The following is a 22,750-nucleotide window of genomic DNA, read 5'->3' as shown; positions in this document are numbered from 1 at the left end:
TTGTAATTCGGAGAGGTAGCACGTATGTCTGTAGTCAGCATTTTACTGCTGTCGATAACGTTTCAGGAAGTTCGCGGCTGAAAGTTGGTGTCATTCCCAGTCGTTTTCCAGGCTGTCAGCATTTGAGAGAACTGCCTCGGCATAGATGTACGTGTTCCGGAGCAGCTGGCAGTCTTAGAAGATGCACCCATTGATAGGGCTGGGAATCGATTCCAAAAAGAATTGATTCCTCGATTCCGAGGCATTGGGAATCGAGAGTCGATTCCAACGTTTGGAATCGATCCTCTCAAGGGGAATCGACTCCTCATTCAGAGCCGTTTTCAGTTCAACAAAACTTACCTCTTAAACAGAGGGCTGCATTCCATGAAGGCTACATATTTCGGCTGCAAGTCATCAAACGTCGATTAACGAAAATAAACATAATAAAATCGACTCATTACTAAACTCGTCTGAGTTTAAGGATGCAGCCTTCAGTTTGAGAAGCACCCATTAATTTGCCTCTTGCTCGCTAATAGTTATTATAGTCTGATACATTTCCACGAAAAGATTCGTTCGGATAGATCATATAAATGAACCAGTTCAAAAAACGATTCAGATGTTATTTTACGGGAGAACTGGCTCATGATGTCCACAATTTTGAGCATTGCACGACAGAATAGATCATGACGTGTCTTGATCTTATTTACATCTTAAATAAATGCTATTTTTAATCTTTCTATCAGCCAATGATAACTCTGAAAGAAAACGCAGAGAGCACGTCAGTGGTCGAGAGCGCATCTGATTGACAGCTACTCCACGAGCTCTTATATCATCCTGCATTTATTGCGAAATTATAGCTCTTATATCAGTGTTATTGTTAAAGTTCTGTTTATTTTGTTTCAGTGTATAGTTTGCTAATTTTGTCATTTTATACACGTCACATCTTGTTTTATTCATGCAATAAATGCATGTCCACTGCTGAGCTGTGGGTTATGACTAATTTCCTGGGCAATGAATTACAATTTGAAATCAGTCAGAGCTACAGAAAAATAGTGTGTATATATATATATATATATATATATATATATATATATATATATATATATATATTTTTTTTTTTTTTTTTTTTTTTTTTAACAAATGAAGCTTCATATTATGAGAAGGTAACTTTATATGGCCTTTTACATCCTGCATTTATTGCGAAATTAGCTTCTTCCAATCTAAAAAACAAGAATCGAAAAAGAATCGAAACAACTGTCACAGCACAGAGGGAGGCAGAGACGGAGGTGAGTGTATAAGATAAAAGGTAAGTTTATTAACAGGTTTGGTAAGTATATTGAAGCAGGTATAGAGGTGATAGTTCTTATCTGAGATGTCCAGCGTTCGGGTGAGTAAATCCAGCTATGGAACCAGGAAACCATAGAGTCCACGGGGAGAGCATGCAGGGGTGTGATCGGTAGATCAGACAACGAGGAATGAATCTGTCCGGGTATATATAGGGGAGCTGATTGGATCCAGGTGAGTAATTAGTAATCAGGTGACAGTGAACGTGTGTGTGTGTCTTCAGGGGGCGTGGTTGATGGATCTTGCTGTGGTGGAACTCTGACAACAACAGTGAGGAATCAATTCTGGAATCGAATCCAATTGATTCCAGAACCAGGAATTGGAATCGGAATCGATTCCAAAATTTTCGGAATCAAACAGCCCTACCCATTGAGGAACATGATTACGCGGCACACCCACCTGCCGGTAAGCACTTATGTTAACATTTGCTTATTGGTGATTCTATAATTGCAGGTACGTTATGTGTCATTTTTTTTTTTTTTTTCAGCTTTATCAAATATTTATATTATTAATCATTTAAATTATTGGCTACTCGTTGTCATTGATCACAGGATATAAAAGGCCATAACATTTTTTTTTTCCTGTAAGTAGTGTCCTATGTAGCTGAAAATCTTATTTTCTTCTTGAATTGACTGTTATGTGTGTGTCTCTGTCTGTGTATAACTGTCAATAATTTTACATACTATCAACATTCTCACTCTACTGATGGTAACATTATTGAGACAAATTCAAACAACTAGAAATCATGATTTTCAAAAATAAAAAATGCAATTATATATCACACAGTTACAAGTTAAAAGCAGAAAAAAAATTGGACACCAAATGTATCTGCAATTATAGAACCACCCTTATGTCTTTGGTGCTAACTAATTGCATGATTAGTTGCTAACTTTATTTTATTTATTTATTTTTTTTTTTCATTTTATAGGTGCATTAGATGAGGCTCTGCAGTACATTGAACAGCTGGAGGCGAGGCTGCAGAAAATGTCACTGGAGAAACAAACGACAGTGAACAGATTTTGTGTTTCTGGTCAAACAATCAGATATTACACAAAGTTTCCCTCACAAGAAGTTTTCCAGGTGTTCTGGGAGTCTTTTTGTCCATCTGCCAGCAATCTGGTGTACTGGACCAAGGCACAGAGGATGGGGCATGAAGCATTCCCAAGTCCTAGCCCTGCACGGAAGATCCAGCTCATAGATGAACTGTTCATCTACTGCTGTCGGGTAGCTGCTGGACTGAGGGAACAAGTAATTGCTGACATTTTCAGGGTAAGTGTGGCCACAGTGAGCAGGACCATTATAACCTGGGCTAATTACTTGTTCTTTGTGTTGGGTTCAGTACCCATTTGGATGTCCAGGCAACAAATAGGCTCCTCCATGCCAGAGAACTACCATTTGTTTAGTCCAAACCTGCGAGTCATCCTGGATTGCACAGAAATCCGCTGTGAAAGCCCTACATCACTGACACTCCACTCTGAGATCTTCTCCAGTTACAAGAGCACTACCACATTCAAAGGTCTGGTTGGGGTAGCTCCATGTGGTGCAGTGACTTTCATCTCCCAGCTTCACACCGGTTCAATCTCTGACAAAGAAATAACCAAGAAGTCTGGCATTTTGGACCTGCTTGAGCCTGGAGATGTGGTCATGGCAGACAAGGGGTTAACCATTAAAGATATACTCTCAAGTGTTGGTGCTAGACTGAGCATTCCACCTTTCAAATTTGCCAAGCAGTTCAGCAAACAGGACTGTGAAAAAACACAGGCCATTGCACGCCTCAGAATTCTGGTGGAAAGGGTGAATCGAAGGGTGAAGGAAAACCACATCTGGGATTCTGTTGTGCCCCAATACCTTGTCAGGAAGCATTAATCAGATCTGGCATAATTGCTTTTTTATGGTTAATAATCAGGGACCAATGTTTTTTGAGCAGTGAATGTATATGTAATGTTTCTTGATTTATTAAAGAAACAGATTTGTAATAAACTGGTTTTTATTTTATTTCCAGGACGGGAACTTCAGCAGCAGTAACAACAACTCCTTCACTCTTGTCATCTATCAACTCTCTGGTAAGTACAACAATACTGACACCTAGTGGCCAACAAATACAAATACACTCTATCACTACATTCCCTTTCCTTTAGATGTAAAGAACAAGTTATTTCAAGTAATTATTTACATTAAGCAGTACTAATCAGCAGATTTTTTTTTATAACCCACTGCTTACTTAATGCTCTCCAAAGGTTAAGTCTATGAGGAGGCTTTACTGTGCGTTTAGATCTTCTCAGTACAGGTGAATGTATGTCTTCAGCTGGTTTCTGGTCATTCCTTTCTGGAGGCATGTTAGATGTTTCTGTTGACACTGCACAGTCTGTATCCTCTGTAGAAGTCTCTACTAATGCTGGCTCATTTGTTTTCAACAGACTCCTCCGATTTCTCCTCAGGATCTGGCCATCCTCTGTCCTGACAGTATAAGATCTTGGGTTCACCTCCTCCAGAACTGTGGCTCGTTTAGACCAAGTACAGTAAGTCTTCAAGTCTTACTGTTTCATTATTGCAGAGTGGTTCTAATCCTTTTGATGTCTTGTCATAATTTGCCTTTTGTCACTGTTTCGGGTGCTGTTGTTTCCTCTTTAGGTCTTTGTTCTTTCTTGGAGTTGCTATGCAAGGAAGTGTGGTCCGCAATCTGCGCCCCATCAGGATTTCTGCCGGAGACACGCCATGTTCCAGTGGTGAAGCACGGTAATTCAGCAGAGCTATATAAGGATCCGATCTACTATCCACTGCTTTCTTTAGTAACAACTTCACAATGTGTACTCCCTCTCCGCTTTTCCATTTGACTGTGGATATAATGGGCTCGATGTCACATGTTGAAACCCATACTCTAGAGCAAATTTCTGGAAGTCCTTGCTACTGTAGCATGGTCCATCATCGCTGTAAACCACCTGCAGAATGCCGTGTCTTGCAAAGATGGACTTCATATGTGTAACCACACCTGCAGAAGATGTACTGGGAAGCAACGCTATTTCTGGATAGTTTGACAGATAGTCTATCACAAGCAAGTATTTCTGTCCATCCAAGAAAAACAGGTCCGTCCCAACCTCCTGCCATGGTTCATCTGGAAGATCTCTGACAATCATTGGCTCTTTCTGTTGCTTAGCACGATGCTTCAAGCAAGTATCACAGGCTGACACCATCCTGTCAATGTCGACATTTATTTTGGGGCAATAGATTGCAGTTCTAGCCCTTCTTTTACACTTTTCTGCACCAAGGTGCCCCTCATGCAGTCTTTTCAACATTTCTTGTCGCAGTGACTGAGGGATAACGATCCTGTTCTGTCTCAGCAGAAGTCCCTTGACCACACTCAGCTCTGTTTTGATGTTGTAGTACTGGGCACATTCTCCTTTAGGCCAGCCTTCATTCAGATGCTTAATGACCTGCTATAGACATCTGTCTTTCTCTGTCTCCACTGCAATTTGCTTCAGCTTTGTGTTTCTGACTGGAAGAGTTTCAGCTACCATATTCACATGATGAGTCACATCAGCGTCTGTGGAGCTTCCGGCATGTTTTCCACTCTGTATTGGAGCTCTGGACAGAGCGTCTGCCAGAACTAAGTACTTTCCTGGAGTATAAACAAGCTCCATGTCGTACCTCTGCAGTCGCATCATCAATCGCTGAATTCTTGGAGACATTTGATTCAGGTTCTTTTTGATGATAGCTATTAATGGTTTGTGATCAGTCTCTGCCGCAAATGTTGGTAACCCGTACACATAGCTATGAAATCTTTACACTCCAAACACCAAGCCCAAGCTCTCTTTTTCTATCTGCGCATATCGACACTCAGTCGAGGCATCAGTCGATATCTTTGTTCTTTTTGACGGGTCAAAGAATGTCAGAACAGGCTCTGAAGCGAGGAGAGTTTTCAATCTTCCCCATTCTTCCCCATTCATGATCAGCTGTCCACTTGCACTCGCCTTTGTCACGTAACAGTTCTTTCAAGCACACTGTTTTTGAAGACAAGTTTGGTATGAACTTTCCGACAAAATTGATCATCCCCATCACTCTTAGTACAGCCTTTCTGTCTGTGGGTCTGGAATTTTGAGAATTGCCTGTACTTTACTCTTATCAGGTTCCACACCCCCTTCTGACAGCTTGTCTCCCAGAAATATTATTTCCTTAGCTCCAAACTGACATTTGTCCTTATTCAATTTTAGCCCAAACTTTTGTACTCGCTGTAGGACATCCATAAGCCTTTTGTTGTGCTGTTCTATTGTGGATCCCCACAATACAATATCATCCACATACACATGCACACCCTCGATGCCCTCAATTATGTGTTCCATGGCTCTGTGGAATACTTCTGGAGCTGAGGAAATCCCGAATGGCATTCTCAAGAAGGAGTATCTGCCGAAAGGTGTGTTAAATGTGCAATATCTTGTGCTGTCCTTATGTAGCTTCAACTGCCAAAACCCTTGAGATGCATCTAGTTTCGTAAAAAACTTGGCTCCTGCCATCTCACTTATGATTTCTTCTCGTGTCGGGATTTGATAATGTTCTCTTTGAATGTTGGCATTTAAATCCTTGGGATCCATACACACACGTAGATCACCATTTGCTTTTTTCACGCACACCATCGAATTGACCTACTCTGTAGGCTCTTCCACTTTTTCTACTCCCATTGATGTCATTCTTTCCAGCTCTTGTCTCAATTTTTCACAAAGAGGTCCTGGAACCCGTCTTGGAGCGTGGACTACTGGCTGTGCGTCACGTTTCAACTGTATTTTGTAGGGTGATACTCTAAATCCTTTAAAAATGTCAGGAAACTGCTTCACTATATTTTCCATACTGTTCTCCATTCTTTGTTCTCAATTATTTATAATGTACACCCTCTTCACCAGATCTAGGTCTTCACATGCCTTGTCTCCCAACACAGAATTATGTCCCCCAGGAACAACCACGAACATGAGGTGATGTATTTTGTTTCTCACTTTTACCTTGAGTCTGCATGTCCCTTTTGTTGGAATGTTTTGTCCATTATAGGCTTTGAGTTGTACTGTTTTCTGACTTATTCGTGGCTTGTTTTTCATTGCTTTGACATCATGCTCTGAAATCAAGTTGACTTTTGCTCCCGTGTCTAGCTTAAGTGACACAATTACTCCATTTATTTCCAGAGCAGTCATCCACTTATCCCGTGCAACACTATCCACATTAGTTTGTTCTTGTCTTTCCTGACTGAAATCAGCCTGCTCCACCATTCCAACAAAGAATGTGTCACTGAGATCTGTTTCCTCCACTGAATGTACACGGTCCTTTTCACCCTGTCTGCTCTTGGAAAAGCATTGCTTGGCAAAATGGTTCTGTCCTTTACATTTAGCACAGACCTTGCCATAAGCTGGACACTGCTTTGGTGAGTGTCGCCTGCCACATCTCTTACAGTTAAACAATTCCTTCTCCTTTTGTGGTTTCACTTTACTCTTCCCACTTCTCTGCATCCTCTCTGTCACCGCGGCTACAGCTGAACTCATTGTCACTTCCACTCATCTTTGTATTTTCATTAAATGTTCTGGCATGCTGACGAGCTATTTCACTGGCATGACATATCCGCACCGCTCCATCCAGGGTAAGCTCAGTCTCTCTCAAGAGCCTTTCCCTCACTTTTTTATCTTCGATGCCAAACACAATTTGGTCACGAATCATAGAGTCTTGCAACAGTCCAAAATTGCATGTTCTTGCTTTCAACTTCAAATCCATTAAGAAGCTGTCAAAAGTCACTCCCTGTTGCTGTAGGCAAGTACGAAAAACGTACCTTTCAAACGTCTCATTCTTTTTCGGTGAGCAGTGTGAATCAAACTTCTCTATTACCACATCATATTTGCCTTTATCTTCAGCCCGTTCAAACAGAAGCGTGTTAAATATTTCTATAGATTGAGGTCCCGCAACGGTAAGTAGCAGTGCAATCTTCCGTGCATCCGAGGCTTCATCAAGGCCCACTGCTTGCAGGTACAGGGTAAATCGTTGTTTAAACGTTCTCCATTCACAATCAATATTCCCAGTCCAGTTCGCAGCGTCAGGCAGTTTAACACTTTCCATGACGACTCTACGGTGGCCTCTGTCGGCCACCGTACGACTCTGTGTATCGGTGATCATCACCACTCCTGGTACCATGTAATATTTCTTGATTTATTAAAGAAACAGTTTTGTAATAAACTGGTTTTTATTTTATTTCCAGGACGGGAACTTCAGCAGCAGTTACTCCTTCACTCTTGTCATCTATCAACTCTCTGGTAAGTACAACAATACTGACACCTAGTGGCCAACGAATACAAATACACTCTATCACTACAGTATACATTAGATTTTTTTAGAATGATTGTGATTATTACAATATTAGTGTTTTAGTTATAACTTTTGACAGTAGTTTTTTTGGAATAAACTTTTTTGTTATTTGTTCAGTTAGTTGCAGTGCATACCTTTAATACTTAACATCATTAAATGTGTTTATTTTTGTAAAAAAGTCTTTTTTACTTTGTATTGTAAAGTAAAAGTTGATCTAATGTATATTGAAATTATTTATACTTAAGTTCGCGAAAATAATTTGACAGACACAATGAAAAATTTGACAATGAAATGTCTTTTTAAATAATTCATATAAAAATAAAAATGTGTCAAAACTCAGTTCTGGTGTTCATTGTTATTTCACACACTGTATTAAAATGTAAATATATACAATTAGTAAACATGTATGCTTATCATATATATTACAGAAGATCTAATATAAAATATAATGTATTCACCATGTTATGTACATATTTACATCTAAATAAAAGCAAGTACTACATATTTAATGTTATAATTTGTGATACATCTAATGTTACAAAAGATTACTACAAAATATGCTACATACTACTTAACTACATAACATATATACTTACTATTAATGCAAGAATAAATCAAATCAATATTATCTTACTACAATATATGACTATAACTGTCCGTTTAAATCACTGAAAGATATACATCCATGTAAACATTATAATAGTAAATGTCTAGCTTGTCTTTCATTGATGCTATGAAGACATCATCTCGCCAGATCCTCTATATACTGCGAAATCTGATTTTGTGTCAGTCACACCAATGTAGACCAGTAACTGCAAGATGACCTTGGACTTGCCAGTAATACTTGTGTGGGTCTCTTTGAGTTTGGCTTGTCTTTTTTGAATTTTTATAAATGGAACCTGAGCAATGTTGTCAGCAGATGTGCTTTTTACCTTTACTAGTCCAAATTGGAATGTTTCAGATGGATCGTGCACTCGATGTGGTCCTTCTGGGTTGATAATAAAGCCACATGGTAGGACACTAACACTGGTTGTCTCAGAATATTTTCTCAAAATATCTGGCTCAAGTTCAAGGCCATGTTTCATAGCACTTGTCTGCCTTGTGCCCTTAACAGGTTTATCATATAAAGCTATAATACGCTATAGGGCAGCTGTAGTCTAAATGTCATGCCAAGGCTTAATGCAGTTGCAATTATGTTTGGGCTTGAAATTTGATCAGAAAGTCTTGCATGCGTCAACAATGGGTTACTTTCCAAAAAAAAAAAAAAAGGTTTGTGTAACGTGACACCCATCTTTGTGTGTTTGATTAGACTTAATATGTTGCTTGGCAAATAGTTTTTCTCCGTTTGTCTAATTAAACAGTGAGAGCACCTGCTGGAACAAGAGTTTGTTGAGCAACAGGGTGTGGGGGACTACCGGATCAGATTTCACAACCAGTCTCCTGGATGGCAAAAGTTTATAATTTTGTATAATAAATAATTACTTTCTGCAAAAAATGTTCTCTGTACTGTATTCTTCTGAAATACATCCTAGATGTGACTCATTGCTTTCGTATGTACAGATGTGTTGAAATATAAGAAGAAAGCAGAAACACCACTACCCATAAGTCACAGCGACTGGCTCATTTGCCAGGGTGTGGCTCAAACACATCGAAGTCAAGTTCAATCCTCCTACTAGCGTATTTCATTCCTCATTCCTACTGCTGCTTCGGTCTGTACTGCAGGCATCTGCTCCTAAACTCAAACTCTTCTCTCGGTAAGTGAAAGAAAGCGGCACTTCAACACTAATCCTTAAACTTTTCGTACTTAGATTTCTATAGAGTAAGTTACACAGGTATAACCCTACCTGTCTGAAAATCTTTTAAACATTTTTTCCTCCATCTCAATACTTCATAAATTTGCTTTATATCATTTTATAATCACATAATGCATTATATTCACGTTCATAACTGTTATTTTGTCGATTTTTTTAGCTTCAATCTCTGAAGTATTACGTGAATCTCAAAGATGGTAAGTTATCTGTTTATTGCTGTAATAAAGGTATATCAATTTTTTTTAACGTGTATTAAGTTTTAACACGTCTTGCTTATTGCTGATATTTAATCTTCTATTGAGAATAATGGTAAAAATTTCCGACAGTTCATGAGTCGACGCCCATAATAGCTGAGTAGGAAAAAACATAAAAAGGCACAGGAACCAAATATGCCGTTACTCGTTCTTTCGCTGTCAAACACTTCCTACAGAATGAAACGATGCTTCTCATCCAGCAATGTTGGCGACACATTTGGGGAGTGTGATGTTTCTGATAACGATGTTTATATCTATGTTTTATGGGCTACAACTATTTAAAAGAGAGTTTATGTTTTTACAAACGTTGAAAGAAACAAAATAGTTGTAAATGAGAGCACCGATGACTCATTCGCGTGGGCTAAACGACCCAAAGGGCGTTCCTGTCCGTCTCCTACTCAGTTTCTCCACTCTTCTATCCTCTCTCCTCACAGTTTCAGTATATTCACCCCAATTCCACTGAGTTCAAGTAAACTGATTGACAATTTCCGTTTACGTGGCGGATAATACTAATATTACCTAAAGGACATAGTAAGTAATGTAATGTTTTGCTACTATCATACTACGTTTAGCGTACTGTCAATATAACCTGTGCATTGAAAACCGACGTGTTTGAAATCACTGTTTATTAATTATAGAGTGAAAGCTGCAGTTGCATTGGAAAATAAGTTCTTTTTAGCTGCTCAAACTAGGGAGATTGGAAAACACTTGGACACTTGTTGCTGTAGGTAAATTAATATTGCTTTCATTTCCATATATTTGAATGTGTCAAATATGTTTGTTTACTCTATATTGTATGAAAAGAGGCTGTGTAACATGACTCCAACTGACAGCTCACATTGAGCCTTGAGTACTAGGAGAAAAAAAGGCTACCAAACTGAAATATGGAAGTAAATGGATTAATCTGTTCATTGTGTTAAGATGTATATAAGTTAGTATTCACTTCAGCTTCATCTAGTCTAGTGAATTGTCACCACAGCCAGATTTGGAATATATATATATATATATATATATATATATATATTGCTTGTTTTGTGTAAAATTTAATAAAATAAAACGGTAATGGAATAGGTTTTATCCTGTGTCTCAGGAATTTTGCACAGATTAAATCTATAACACATGATGTTGCTATCATACAAAAGCAGGAATCTGTTCTGTTTGGAGCTAGATTTTGAATGGATGGCTTCAGATTCCTAGATAACCACTGAAAGCATTCAGGCCTGAGTTATTTAACACATTCCTGTGGCTGAGACATTAACTTAGGCCTGAGACGAACAATACAATTCCTCTCCCAGACAACAAAATGTCATTTAATTTAATTTTATCTATTGAAAAAGCTGTGAGTAGTAATTGACAAGACTTAGTAAAAGCTGTGTGGCAGCAAGTTTATACACAATAGACATGTTCACTTTGCTTATTGGACAATTTCTGAGGGCTTAACAGCTTCTGACCTTCGGCCTTATAATCATAGCCTTAACACATTTGCTAAACTCGGGATTGCATTATAGCATACTACTCCTGCCACAGAAAGATATAATAAAAATATAGCAAGTGTAATAATATGCAGTTAAGAATTTAGAAATACTGTCTGGCTGTGACTGTGTCCTGTGTATATTTTATATAGTATGAATGTAATCCCAGTGTACTACATTTGCCATTGTGTCGTTGTCATGTGAGCTACCACCATCAGGTACTTTGTTTCACTGCCATTCACAAATCCTCATGACCTCATGGGATAGTAATGTGTCCATCCTATGCACATTTCAGAAGTGATATGGGTAGATCGTGCTCACCCTTACGAAAAAAATGTTTATTCAGGTGTGCTATTAGTATACTTCCTTTAAAATTAAAAATAGGAACGTTTATTTTCAGTTTACTTTTTATGTACTTCTCAGAAATGTGCTTCATATAGTTCTCAGAAATATACTTAAAATGGCATTGAAGTAACTTATATTTAGAAAAAGTCTAAACTACGTTGAATACATGAATAGTCTTTTTTAGCTTTTTGTTTAAAATGTTGTTTATTTATTTTTTTATTTATGAAACTTACCCACATTCAAGTGTTTATAAAAAAGAATGAAGCTAGAATAAAATGTTTTTGTTTACAAGCAGATACGCTGTTTTTTCTTTTGATGTTTTGTATGTTTAGATATTCGTATAAAAAATATACAAATTAATACCTAAATAGTGACATAGTAGTATACTTAAAGTATGATGTAAAGTTCACTTAAAGAAAACTTACGAGTATACTTGCAGTATAAAACTACTAAACTAGTAGTTTACTGAGACTATACTTCAAACTGTACTAAACATGCATAAAAATGTATTTAATTAGTAAAGTCTGTATACCTATAAGTTCACTTTTAGTATACTTAAGTTCCAGTACAAACTTAAAACATAGATGTAAACTAGTTGTGCACTCAAAGTTTGCTACTTTTATACTTTTATATACTAGAAAGTGGGTCAATTTAGTCCCAAGGAGTATTGAAATAGTACATTTAAAAGTATACTACTAGTACACTGATATTTGTATACTTACTACATAACATATACTTAAAAAACAAAGTTCTTCTCTTTGCTATGGCACAAACATCTGCTTACTGTGAATTTGGACACTACTTTTTTTACATACTAAATAGTAGGGAAGTATGTGATTTTTTTTTTTTTTTTAATGCAGCCTGTCTTGTAGCATTAAATAGGTCTAAAACAAAGGCTACATAGCAGCAAAGCGATTAGATATTGATTTGCAGTATGTTCTGAGCTTGTGTGGATACAGTGAGGTTTAGCAGAGGGCTTTAGTGTGTATTTGTGGGCTTTTTAAATGAAGCCTTGCTGAGGGATTTTGTCAGTAGTGTGGTTGTCACCCAGGGGACCTAAATGAGATAAGAACAAACCCGTGTGCGTGTGTTTGCGCTCGTATCTTTTCCCGTGACTCCTTTGATCCACAAACAGACACCAACAGACTGTTTCTTCATTGAAGTTTATTAAACTGTATGAAAAACTTGCCTGAAGACTTTTCACTGTGTTCTTGTAAGATCTTTAGTTACATCAGTTAGTAATCAAAGACTTTTTCTGGTATCTTACATAACTTCCTGAATTTGAGTGGACAGTAGTATCTCTTTTAAGTCTCAAGCATGATGCATATAAGTAAATTTGAACAATACTTTTTGAAAATGGAAAACAATGTTATATTCATTTATATATATGCAGTCTTGTATCATTGTATCCTATGTCCACATCCAGTACTCCCCACCTCCCACAAACACATATGGCATAGAAGATTTGTGGTAGTCGCTCAAAGTTTCCACTTGGAAAACTACTGCATGTAAAAGTTAAATGCACATCATCTTAAGGAGTCAGACTCCAAGATCTTTGGCTGCAGAGGAAATGTGGGTGTGGGTGTGAATCATAGATGCATTACTTAAGTTCCTAAAGTTAAATATATACAGTGCCTTGCAAAATTATTCATACCCCTTCATTTTTTTCACATTTTGTTATGTTGCTGCCTTATGTTAAACTGCTTTAAATTACTGTTTTGCCCACATCAATCTACACTCCCTACTCCACAATGGCAAAGCAAAAAAAGGTTTTTAACATTTGTGCAAATTTATTAAAAATAAAAAACTGAAAAGATCCCGTTGCATAAGTATTCATACCCTTTTCTGGGACACTCTAAATTTAGCTCAGGAGCATTCATATTGCTTCTAGATGTTACTACACTTAGAGTGGAGTTTAACTGTGGCAAATTCATTTGAATGAGTATGATTTAGAAAGGCACACACCTGAGGTCAAGATAACTTCCTGTAGAGCTCAGTGACAGACTTGCATTAAGGCAATGATCTAGGGAAGAGTTCAGAAAAAAATCTGCTGCATTGAAGGGTCACAGAAGCATTATCCATAATGGAAGACGATTGGAACAACTAGGACTCTAGAAAATGTCTGCCAGCCCCCATCCAAGCTGACAGAGCTTGAGAGGTAAAAAGGTGAGGCAAAGAATGGCAGATAATTGCCAAATGCAGATGTGCAAAGCTTGTCACATCATACCCAAAAAGACTTGAGGCTGTAAAGGTGCTTCAACTATGTACTGAGTTAAGGGTATGAATACTTATGCAATGTTCTTATTTCAGTGTTTTATTTTTAATAAATTTTGTAAAATTTGCAAATCTGGTTTCTGCTTTGTCATTATTATGGTGTATGGACTAATTTAAAGCAGTTTAACATAATGCTGCAACAAAACAAAATGTGAAAAAAAAATGAAGGGGTATGAATACTTTTGCAAGGCACTGTACATACTATAAATTAAAAAAAAAGTGAACTTGAAACTATTACTTGATTGTTTTCTGGTTTAGGCTGGCAGAGGCACAGTGAAGGCCCACAGTGGATTCAATGCTAATAATGACGCTGAAGTTCTCTACAAGGCAATGAAAGGACTTGGTGAGTTTGTCAAACATTTTAAATGTCAAATAAAATGTAATAATATTTGGATAATCAAGGTGGTATATAGGTGCATTTGTATTTAGACATTAATTAGTGAGATTTACTTGTTAAATGAATTAATAACTATTGCATCTGGGTGTAACAGATGGGTATCAGTCTACTCATTATGTAATGGTCATTAACATGAATAGATTTTTTTTTACTCAGGCACCGATGAGGATGCCATTCTCCAGCTGTTGACAGCACGCAGTAATGCACAGCGCCAAGAAATCAAAGCTGCATACAAAACCCTGCATGGAAAGGTAATATCATCGGCAAAATGTATGTACTCAAGCCATTTATAAACGCTGTTTAATTTGAATTCATGCAGATGCATTTCTTTATTTTTTTTTATCTGTTTAGGATTTGGTGGATGATTTGAAGTCGGAGCTGGGTGGGAAATTTGAGAGTCTGATAGTAGCTCTCATGACTCCTCCCATCAAGTATGAGGTCACATGTCTGCGGGATGCTATTAAGGTACATACCATGGCTGTTAATCACTTTTAAGCAAAGAAAACCAATTTTAATGATCATTGTTTTTTAATACAAATTAGGGTGCAGGCACGGATGAGAAAGTGTTGGTTGAGGTCTTGGCATCTAGGTCACCTAATGAAGTCAACCAGATCAAAAGTTTATACAAGCAAGGTAACTGTTTGTGTGTGTTGTGTATTATGAGTCTTTGACTTGTATAGTATTCTAATTCTTAGTTATTTAGTCTGATACTTATCAGTAAAGCAATATGTGTTGAATGACACTCTCTTCAATGTTGATGATGTTTATATGTGTATTCTAGAGCATAATGATGACCTGGAGGAAGATGTGACTGGTGACACTGGAGGTCATTTCCAGAGGATGCTGGTTGTTTTGCTACAAGTATGTAGTCCTTTATAATTCTTATGAAGTGAGACTGGAAAATTCAATCCACTGAAATAAGACTTTATTTGATTTTGATGTTTTGTCATTTTATTGTATTACTGTTCATTAATTTGATATTAAATGATTTCTCTATAGGCCAGCAGACAGCAGGGTATACAAGAAGACCTCATCCAAAGTGATGCCCAGGTAAGTTTGTATATGTAATTTCACAACAAGCTCAATACAACTAAATACAGGGTTCATACACATTTTTACCAGTAAAATTCCATGACTTTTCCATGACTTTTCCATGACTTTAAGTAAATATTCATGACTTAATGTTTCATGAAATGTATATGTATCAGGGCTCGAAATTAACTTTTTTACTTGGTAGCACTGGTGCTCCCAACTTCAAAAAATTAGGAGCATCCAAATTTTTTTTGGATATTTATATATTTATATATGTGTGTGACCCTGGACCACAAAACCAGTCTTAAGTCGCTGGGGTATATTTGTAGCAATAGCCAAAAATACATTGCATGGGTCAAAATTATTGATTTTTCTTTTATGCCAAAAATCATTAGGAAATTAACTAAAGTTCATGTTCCATGAAGATTTTTTGTAAAATTCCTACTGTAAATATATCAAAATGTAATTTTTGATTAGTAATATGCATTGTTAAGAGCTTAATTTGCACAACTTTAAAGGTGATTTTCTTAGCATTTAGATTTTTTTGCATCCTCAGATTCCAGATTTTCAAATAGGCCTATATGTATATTTATTTATAATAATAATAATATGTATCTCGGCCAAATATTGTCCTATCCTAACAAACCATACATCAATAGAAAGCTTATTTATTGAGCTTTCATATGATGTATACATCTCAGTTTTGTCAAATTTAACTTTATGACTGGTTTTGTGGTCCAGGGTCTCACACACACACACACACACACACACACACATATATATATATATATATTACTTAATTGTTTAGATTTTTAAAAGGCACATTAACTTTTTTCACATTTACACCTCTATGTGTCTGCTGCTGCATAAAAACATGGATTGATAATTGCAATAATTTGACCATAAAAAGCTGGGAAAAAAATTATTGGAAATAAAAATGAATTCTGTCACAAGGGTGGCGCTTTAGGAGCGCTGAAATATTAGTTTCCCTAGTAACGGCTGTATACAAATCAGCATTAACGCTGTTTTGTCAGACAAGAAATGAACATGCAACACGTTTCTGAGGACAGTCTGTTCCCTTCAGATACATTCATATATAGACATCCGTGCCGCGTTTTGAGTTTGAAACGTGCGGTGCACATATTTATTCAATGACATCATTGCCTTTTTGAAGATTTATCCAACCCTATCGCGATCGTCTTTCCATCCCCAACTGTAAGACCTCTTAAAATTATAATCAAGTCTTTTCTTGTACTATTTTAAATATTTATAACTTTTTATGGCCTTACATTTGATACAAAACTGCGAGTCGCCGTTACCCCACGCGACCGATCACGTGACCGATTGTGCGCTCGTTAACTGGAATTTAAACAAAATGATCAGCAATATTCTAATATACAGAGTTGGTCAAACAAATTTCCATGACTTTTCCAAAACTTTGTGGGTTAATTTAATTTTCCAAAACTTTTCCAGGCCTGGAAATTGCCATTTCAAAATTCCATGACTTTTCCAGGTTTTTCATGACCGTACGAACCCTGTAAATATTTGCAAAAACTGTGGAAACCAGTTTCTGCCACTGAACAAAAAATAAAAAACGGTAATTGCGACTTATCTCACAATTCTGACTTTTTTTCTCTCAATTGCAAGTTTACATCTCGCAATTCTGACTTGTTTTTTTTCTCAGAATTGCATCACATAAATTCTAACTTTTTTTTTCTCTGAGTCACGTAAACTCGCAATTCTGATTTTTTTTTTTTCTCAGAACTGTGAGATGTAAACACAATTGCGAGTTATAAAATCAGAATTGCAGGATATAAACTCACAGTTCAGTTTATACCCCACCATTCTGACTTTATAACTCGCAATAACAGTTTACTTTTTTATTCAGTGGCAGAAACGGCCTTTCAAAAAAACAGCTGTGTCGAGTTTGATTGAAATGTTCTTTCTCTGAAAACCCATTAGATGTGGTATAAAAAGTTTAGCGTCTTTTGACTTGATGTAAGATGAGGTGAAATGCTGCCATCTAGTGCTTGTAGTGTCTAATATCAGTTTACAATGTTTAAAAAGTGTTTGTGTTGGGTGTAGGCTCTGTTTACAGCTGGAGAAAAGAAGTATGGAACTGATGAAGGCCAGTTTATCACTATACTGGGAAACCGTAGTAATGCTCACCTTAGGAAAGGTTAGTCTGATACATGCATGTAGATAATGTTGGTATTTTTGTTTTTCTATATTCATTGATTTTCTGTGATTTTTCTAATGATTTTTCTGCAGTGTTTGAGGAGTATAGAAAGCTCTCAGGGTATGAAATAGAGGAGAGCATCCAGAGAGAGACATCAGGAACCCTCCAGGAAGTACTGCTGGCCGTGGGTAAGACACACACACACACACACACACACACACACACACAGATTGGATTTCCATGTTTTATGAGAACATTCCATAGATGTACTGGTTTTTTCTGCTGTACAGACTGTATTTTCTATGGCCTAATCCTACCCCTCACAGCAAACTTAGATTGTCAAAAAGCATAATTCTGTGTGATTTATAAGCTTGTTTCTTCATGGGGACCAAAAAATGTCCCCACAAGGACAACGATTTTGGATATTGCCATCTTTGTGGGGACATTTTGTCCCTATAATGTAGGGCACACATTATCCACACCCATACGTCCCAGTGTCAATACGATATGGTTCGTTTTTAAATCAAGTGCAAAATAATCTTTATTTTAGCACTTTTATCATTTTATTATAGAGGTGAAGTTAAAAAGTATGGCCAAAATTGCTTTCTGTTGTTGTTGTTTTTTTCTTCATATTATTCTTCATATTTAATCATATTAGGGGTGGGAATAATTTTTGTAATTGAACAATCAACCAAATGCAGCACTCAGAGTCATGTGTGTCTCTTTTGTCTCCTAACACACTCTTTTCTCTCCCTTCTCAGTGAAGTGTGCCCGCAGTGTGCCAGGTTACTTTGCCGACGGCCTTTACAATGCCATGAAGGTCAATCTGTGTTTTAATATTTGTGAACAACAAATATATTGTTTTACATATTTATATCTGATTAAATATTTTCTGAGCCAAAAAGGAGAACGAACTGCAAAAAACAATAGTTATTTTAGTATCATTTTTTTGTATGTTTCGTTTTAATTTTTAAGTTGTAGTAATTTTGTTGTGTTTTTGTCATTTATTATTATTATTATTATTTATTTATTTTTTTATATTGTCTATATGTGACCCTGGAACACAAAACCAGTCATAAGTAGCACGTGTATATTTGTAGCAATAGCCAAAAATCCATTTTATGTGTCTAAGACTCCGTCCACACGAAGCCGTTCCCTATCCGATCATTTTTTTTCCTCGTTCTAAAAAAAAATTCTGTAAACACGAAACCACTGAAAACGGTGTAGTATATATGCCAGACCAGTGTGGGGTGCTGTAATTCTGCCATAGAGATACGCGATACATGGAGAAGAAGATTTTGAGCATGCGCATAACCTTGCGCGCTGTATACGAACTAAGAAGAAGACGAAGATGCGAACAATTATCGCTTGTTGCTCATAACAGTTGCATAGAAGCAATAGATTTTGCTGTAATAAAGCTAGTAGGCTTAGTAGCAACACGAACACAATCATGTAGTCCGCCATTATTGTTGTTGCTGTTACGTGTGACGCAGCCGACACGTGATGTGATGACATCATCGTTTCACAAAATATACGTATTGGCTGTACACATGAAACCACGAGGGTGTCGTTTTCAGATTTATCCACTTTGGGACCCGGTTTCAAAAAATAGCGGATTCAGTCTCCTAAAACGCCGGATCCGTGTGGATAAAACGCCAATACGATAAAAAATGTATACGTATACAGCGAAACGCGTCTCCGTGTGGACAGGCCCTAAATTATAGATTTTTCGTTCATCCCAAAAATTATTAGGATAGTAAGTAAAGATCATGTTTCCATGAAGATATTCTGTAAATTTCCTACCGTAAATATCAAAAATTAATATCAAAATCAAAATCTAACATTGCTTCATTGGGACAATTTTAAGGGTGATTTTCTCAGTATTTTGAATTTATTTATTTATTTTTATTATTTATTTTTTTGCACCCTTAGATTCCAGGGCCCGTATTCACAAAACATCTTAAGGCTAAAAGTAGCTCTTAACTCAGCGATTTAGGAGGAAATTTTAAAAATAATGGGCGTGTCAGTCCTAAATTTAGGACTCCTAAATTTGTTTATTTGTATTTCACAAAGTATTTTATCGCTAAAACTAGCTCCTAAATCTGGGAAACATTAGGAGTAGTGAAGAGGACACCTAAGACCAAATCACAAACTAGGCCTCACCATCAACAACCATCAAAGAAATTCTAATTGTTTCCACTACAAATACCAATGCAAATATTACAAACCATCAACTTTTAACCATTAAAATCATTAATAAATGGTTTCCTGTACTGTTTTTGGGACATAATACATCAGAATTTAGTGGTTTTACCAAGTCACCAATAGAAGGTGACCAATTTTCAGTAGAGATGAACACAGGCACCATTACAGTTACCATTAAAACCAATGGAATTTCTATTTTAACCAGTAAAAACATGACTTTTTTTTTTCAGCAGGGCTAAAATGGCTGTTGCTGGCTATCTGCCTTGGATGTGAACATTTTAGTAAGCATGTCTTACTATCAGCCATGATTATTCTAGTCGGTCAATTAAAATGTTGATAATATGCGTATCTGTTAATTGTTCATAAGAAGCAGACATGTAAGAGGCTGACAATTAGATTAACATAGACTTGTTTAATTATTGACTCTAATTGGCATTAGTGGCAACATCTTTATTTTTAAAACTTTATTTGAATATGGCAACATAATATCGCAGCTTTGTGAATAGGTTTTAAGAGAAAACTCAGCTAAAAACTTTTACTGCTATTTAGCAGAACTCTCTTAGTGATAAGATCAAATGTTTTGTGAATACGGGCCCTGGTTTTTAAATGGTTGTATCTTGGCCAAATATTGTTGTATCCTAACAGACCATACATCAATGAATATTTTAATATATCAGGTTAAACTAAATGAAAATGTTGAAATGTTGCTTTGGCAAATAGCTGAATAAAATAATTACTAGGTTCTAATAGTAAGTTGTTGTTTTTTTCTGATTTTAGATTTAGTTAACTATAATAACTGGCAAAGAACTTACCTGTTGCTTCAATTCTACTTTTATCCAGCAGGGGGCAGGCACTGATGACCAAACATTGATCAGAATCATGGCTTCCCGTAGTGAGGTGGACATGTTGGATATACGTGCTGAATTCCGCAAGAGGTTTGCAACCTCTCTGCACAAAATGATTCAGGTATACTGATGCATACAGGTGTTAGTATTTAGCAATTAATGCCTTATCAATTTTCAGGTTTATCCACATTATCAAAACTAAATCTTAAATCTTTTCTGTTACCACAGGGTGATACCTCAGGTGACTACCGTAAAGCCCTTCTGCTCCTGTGTGGCGGTGACGATGCATAAGCCCTGCAACCCTCTCTGCCTGGGTCAGATCCCATGACTTCCTTTTCAGGGGGGAATGTCTATGGGACCAGGGCCTGTAGTCTCTTTCTGAACCCAATTCAGGAAAAATTACAAAAACATGACATTCCAAATCAATAGAAGGATCTCTTGTCCAACTGTGAAAATGCTCTGCAAAGAACAGAATTAGTTTTGGCATTTTGGCATTCACATTTCATGAAATGTGTAATAGATTTAGAGAAAAAATATTTTGGTATAAACTACAAAAATATGAAACTCCTTCTCTTTTCCATATTTAAAGACTCACATTTCTCTGCTTGAATTGTGCAGTCTGTTACAGAAAAAAAGTCCTATTCATTTCTATTAAAGATGAAAACTCAAGCCTTATGAAGTTTTTGAAAATAACTATTTAGACCAAAGACTCATTGTACTCAATGAAGCAATATTTTATATGTATTCAACAATTTTTCACTTATTTATTGTTTGTATGCTTATTAACTTCTTTGACATTTAGAGCAGTGTATAGCAATATGTATAACGCCAGTCTCATAATTGGCATCATTAGCAAGTTTATTTCACTGTTGGTCTGTCTGTGTTTGGTTCAAACTAGATTTGTGAAAGTTAAAGGAAAGGTTCACTGTACTTTTGATGTCAGTGGTTTGAAGGAAAAGAAGGTTGTTTCATCAATATTACACTTTTAAAGTTTAAACATGCTGCCAGTGATTGGCACAGTGATATGGGATTACACACCGCTAATAAAGGCTAGAACAGTTTGTCCTCTTTAAGGTTATTAATATATACTAAAAGGTGCTACTACAAAAATGTTTTAATATTACATTGCCATAATGTTCACAATAAACACTCATGCAACAAAAGCAAACAAACAGTCTCCTGTGTGACTGAAGACATCATGTCAACTGAGCCGTTTTGTGCAATTGCAGCACCTTTTTTGCGGAGTTCCATACCTTCTCACTAAACATCCACACTTCCAGAACTTTATAATTTCATATTGTAGCACGTTGGTGAACATGTGACTTAATTGCTTAGTCAGTGACTTTTAGTGCACTATATGTCAGTATCAGTCTCAAGGTGGCGCTGTAGTCAAAGAATGAACTGCCAGAGCAGACAGAAGGTATCATGTCTACCGAGTCAATTGGGTTATTAGATTATTAATGTTTAGCGACTACAAATTGCATTACATATTGTTTGTTAGTCGAATGTTTTTTAGTCAGAAAATTAAAGGATTAGTTAACTTCCAAAACAAAAATGTACAGATAATTTACGTTACTCACCCCTTTGTCATCCAAGATGTTCATGTCTTTCTTTCTTCAGTCGTAAATAAATTGTTTCTTGAGGAAAATATTTCAGGAATTATCTTCATATAATTTAGTGGACTTCAATGTGCCCCGCAATTCTAAACTTCCAAAATGCAAAATTGACAATTGATATACTTTTTTAACTTAAATAGTCTTTTTTTCTCCTCTCTGCAATGAGCATGCTAGTCTCTATAATCCGGGTCAATACAGTTAGGGTATGTCGAAAAACTCTCATCTCGCTTTCTTCTTTAACTTCAAAATCGTCCTACATCGCTGTTTTACCTTTTTTTTTTTGTTTGTTTGTTTTTTTGTAAAGGGCGTTTGATTTTCTTTGCTTGTTCACTTTATAAACACTGGGAACTAATGCAGTGATATAGGACGATTTGAAAATGGGGAAGAAAACGAGATGGGAGTTTTCCGACATACCCTAACTGTCTTGAACCAGAAAACAGAGTTCACGCAGTCATAGACAAGACAAGCGTTTGAGGTTAATAAATATATAAATGTCAGTTTGTTTGGGGGCACCATTTAAGTCCATCATATGGAGAGAAATCTTGAAATGTTTCCTCAAGAAAGTTTTTTTATTGACTGAAGAAAGAAAGACATGAACATTTTGGATGACAAGGGGTGAGTAAATTATCTGTAAATTTTTGTTCTGGAAGTGAAGTACTTAATGGTT

The 22,750-nt window shown here is 36.5% G+C and overlaps 1 protein-coding gene across 2 annotated transcripts; it reads left to right on the top strand.

Moving 5' to 3' along the window:
* Nucleotides 1-9,289: 9,289 nt before the first annotated feature.
* anxa5b (annexin A5b) lies at nt 9,290-21,639 on the top strand. 2 transcript variants are annotated; one of them, XM_073842314.1, is made up of 13 exons: nt 9,290-9,407; nt 9,625-9,661; nt 14,068-14,152; nt 14,363-14,457; nt 14,558-14,671; nt 14,749-14,839; nt 14,988-15,067; nt 15,206-15,256; nt 17,324-17,417; nt 17,510-17,605; nt 18,179-18,237; nt 20,466-20,588; nt 20,696-21,639. In XM_073842314.1, the coding sequence occupies exons 2-13, from the start codon at nt 9,659-9,661 to the stop codon at nt 20,756-20,758; spliced, it is 954 nt and encodes a 317-aa protein (XP_073698415.1). In that variant the 5' UTR covers nt 9,290-9,407; nt 9,625-9,658; the 3' UTR covers nt 20,759-21,639. The 2 variants fall into 2 exon arrangements, with proteins under 2 accessions (XP_073698415.1, XP_073698414.1); XM_073842313.1 differs by having other exon boundaries at nt 20,463-20,588.
* Nucleotides 21,640-22,750: the final 1,111 nt, after the last annotated feature.

This window comes from Garra rufa, chromosome 6 (genome assembly GCF_049309525.1).
Source record: "Garra rufa chromosome 6, GarRuf1.0, whole genome shotgun sequence".
NCBI classification, from domain to species: Eukaryota; Metazoa; Chordata; class Actinopteri; order Cypriniformes; family Cyprinidae; genus Garra; species Garra rufa.
Note: the sequence above shows the minus strand (reverse complement) of the source record. Positions and strands in the feature narration are given on the sequence as shown.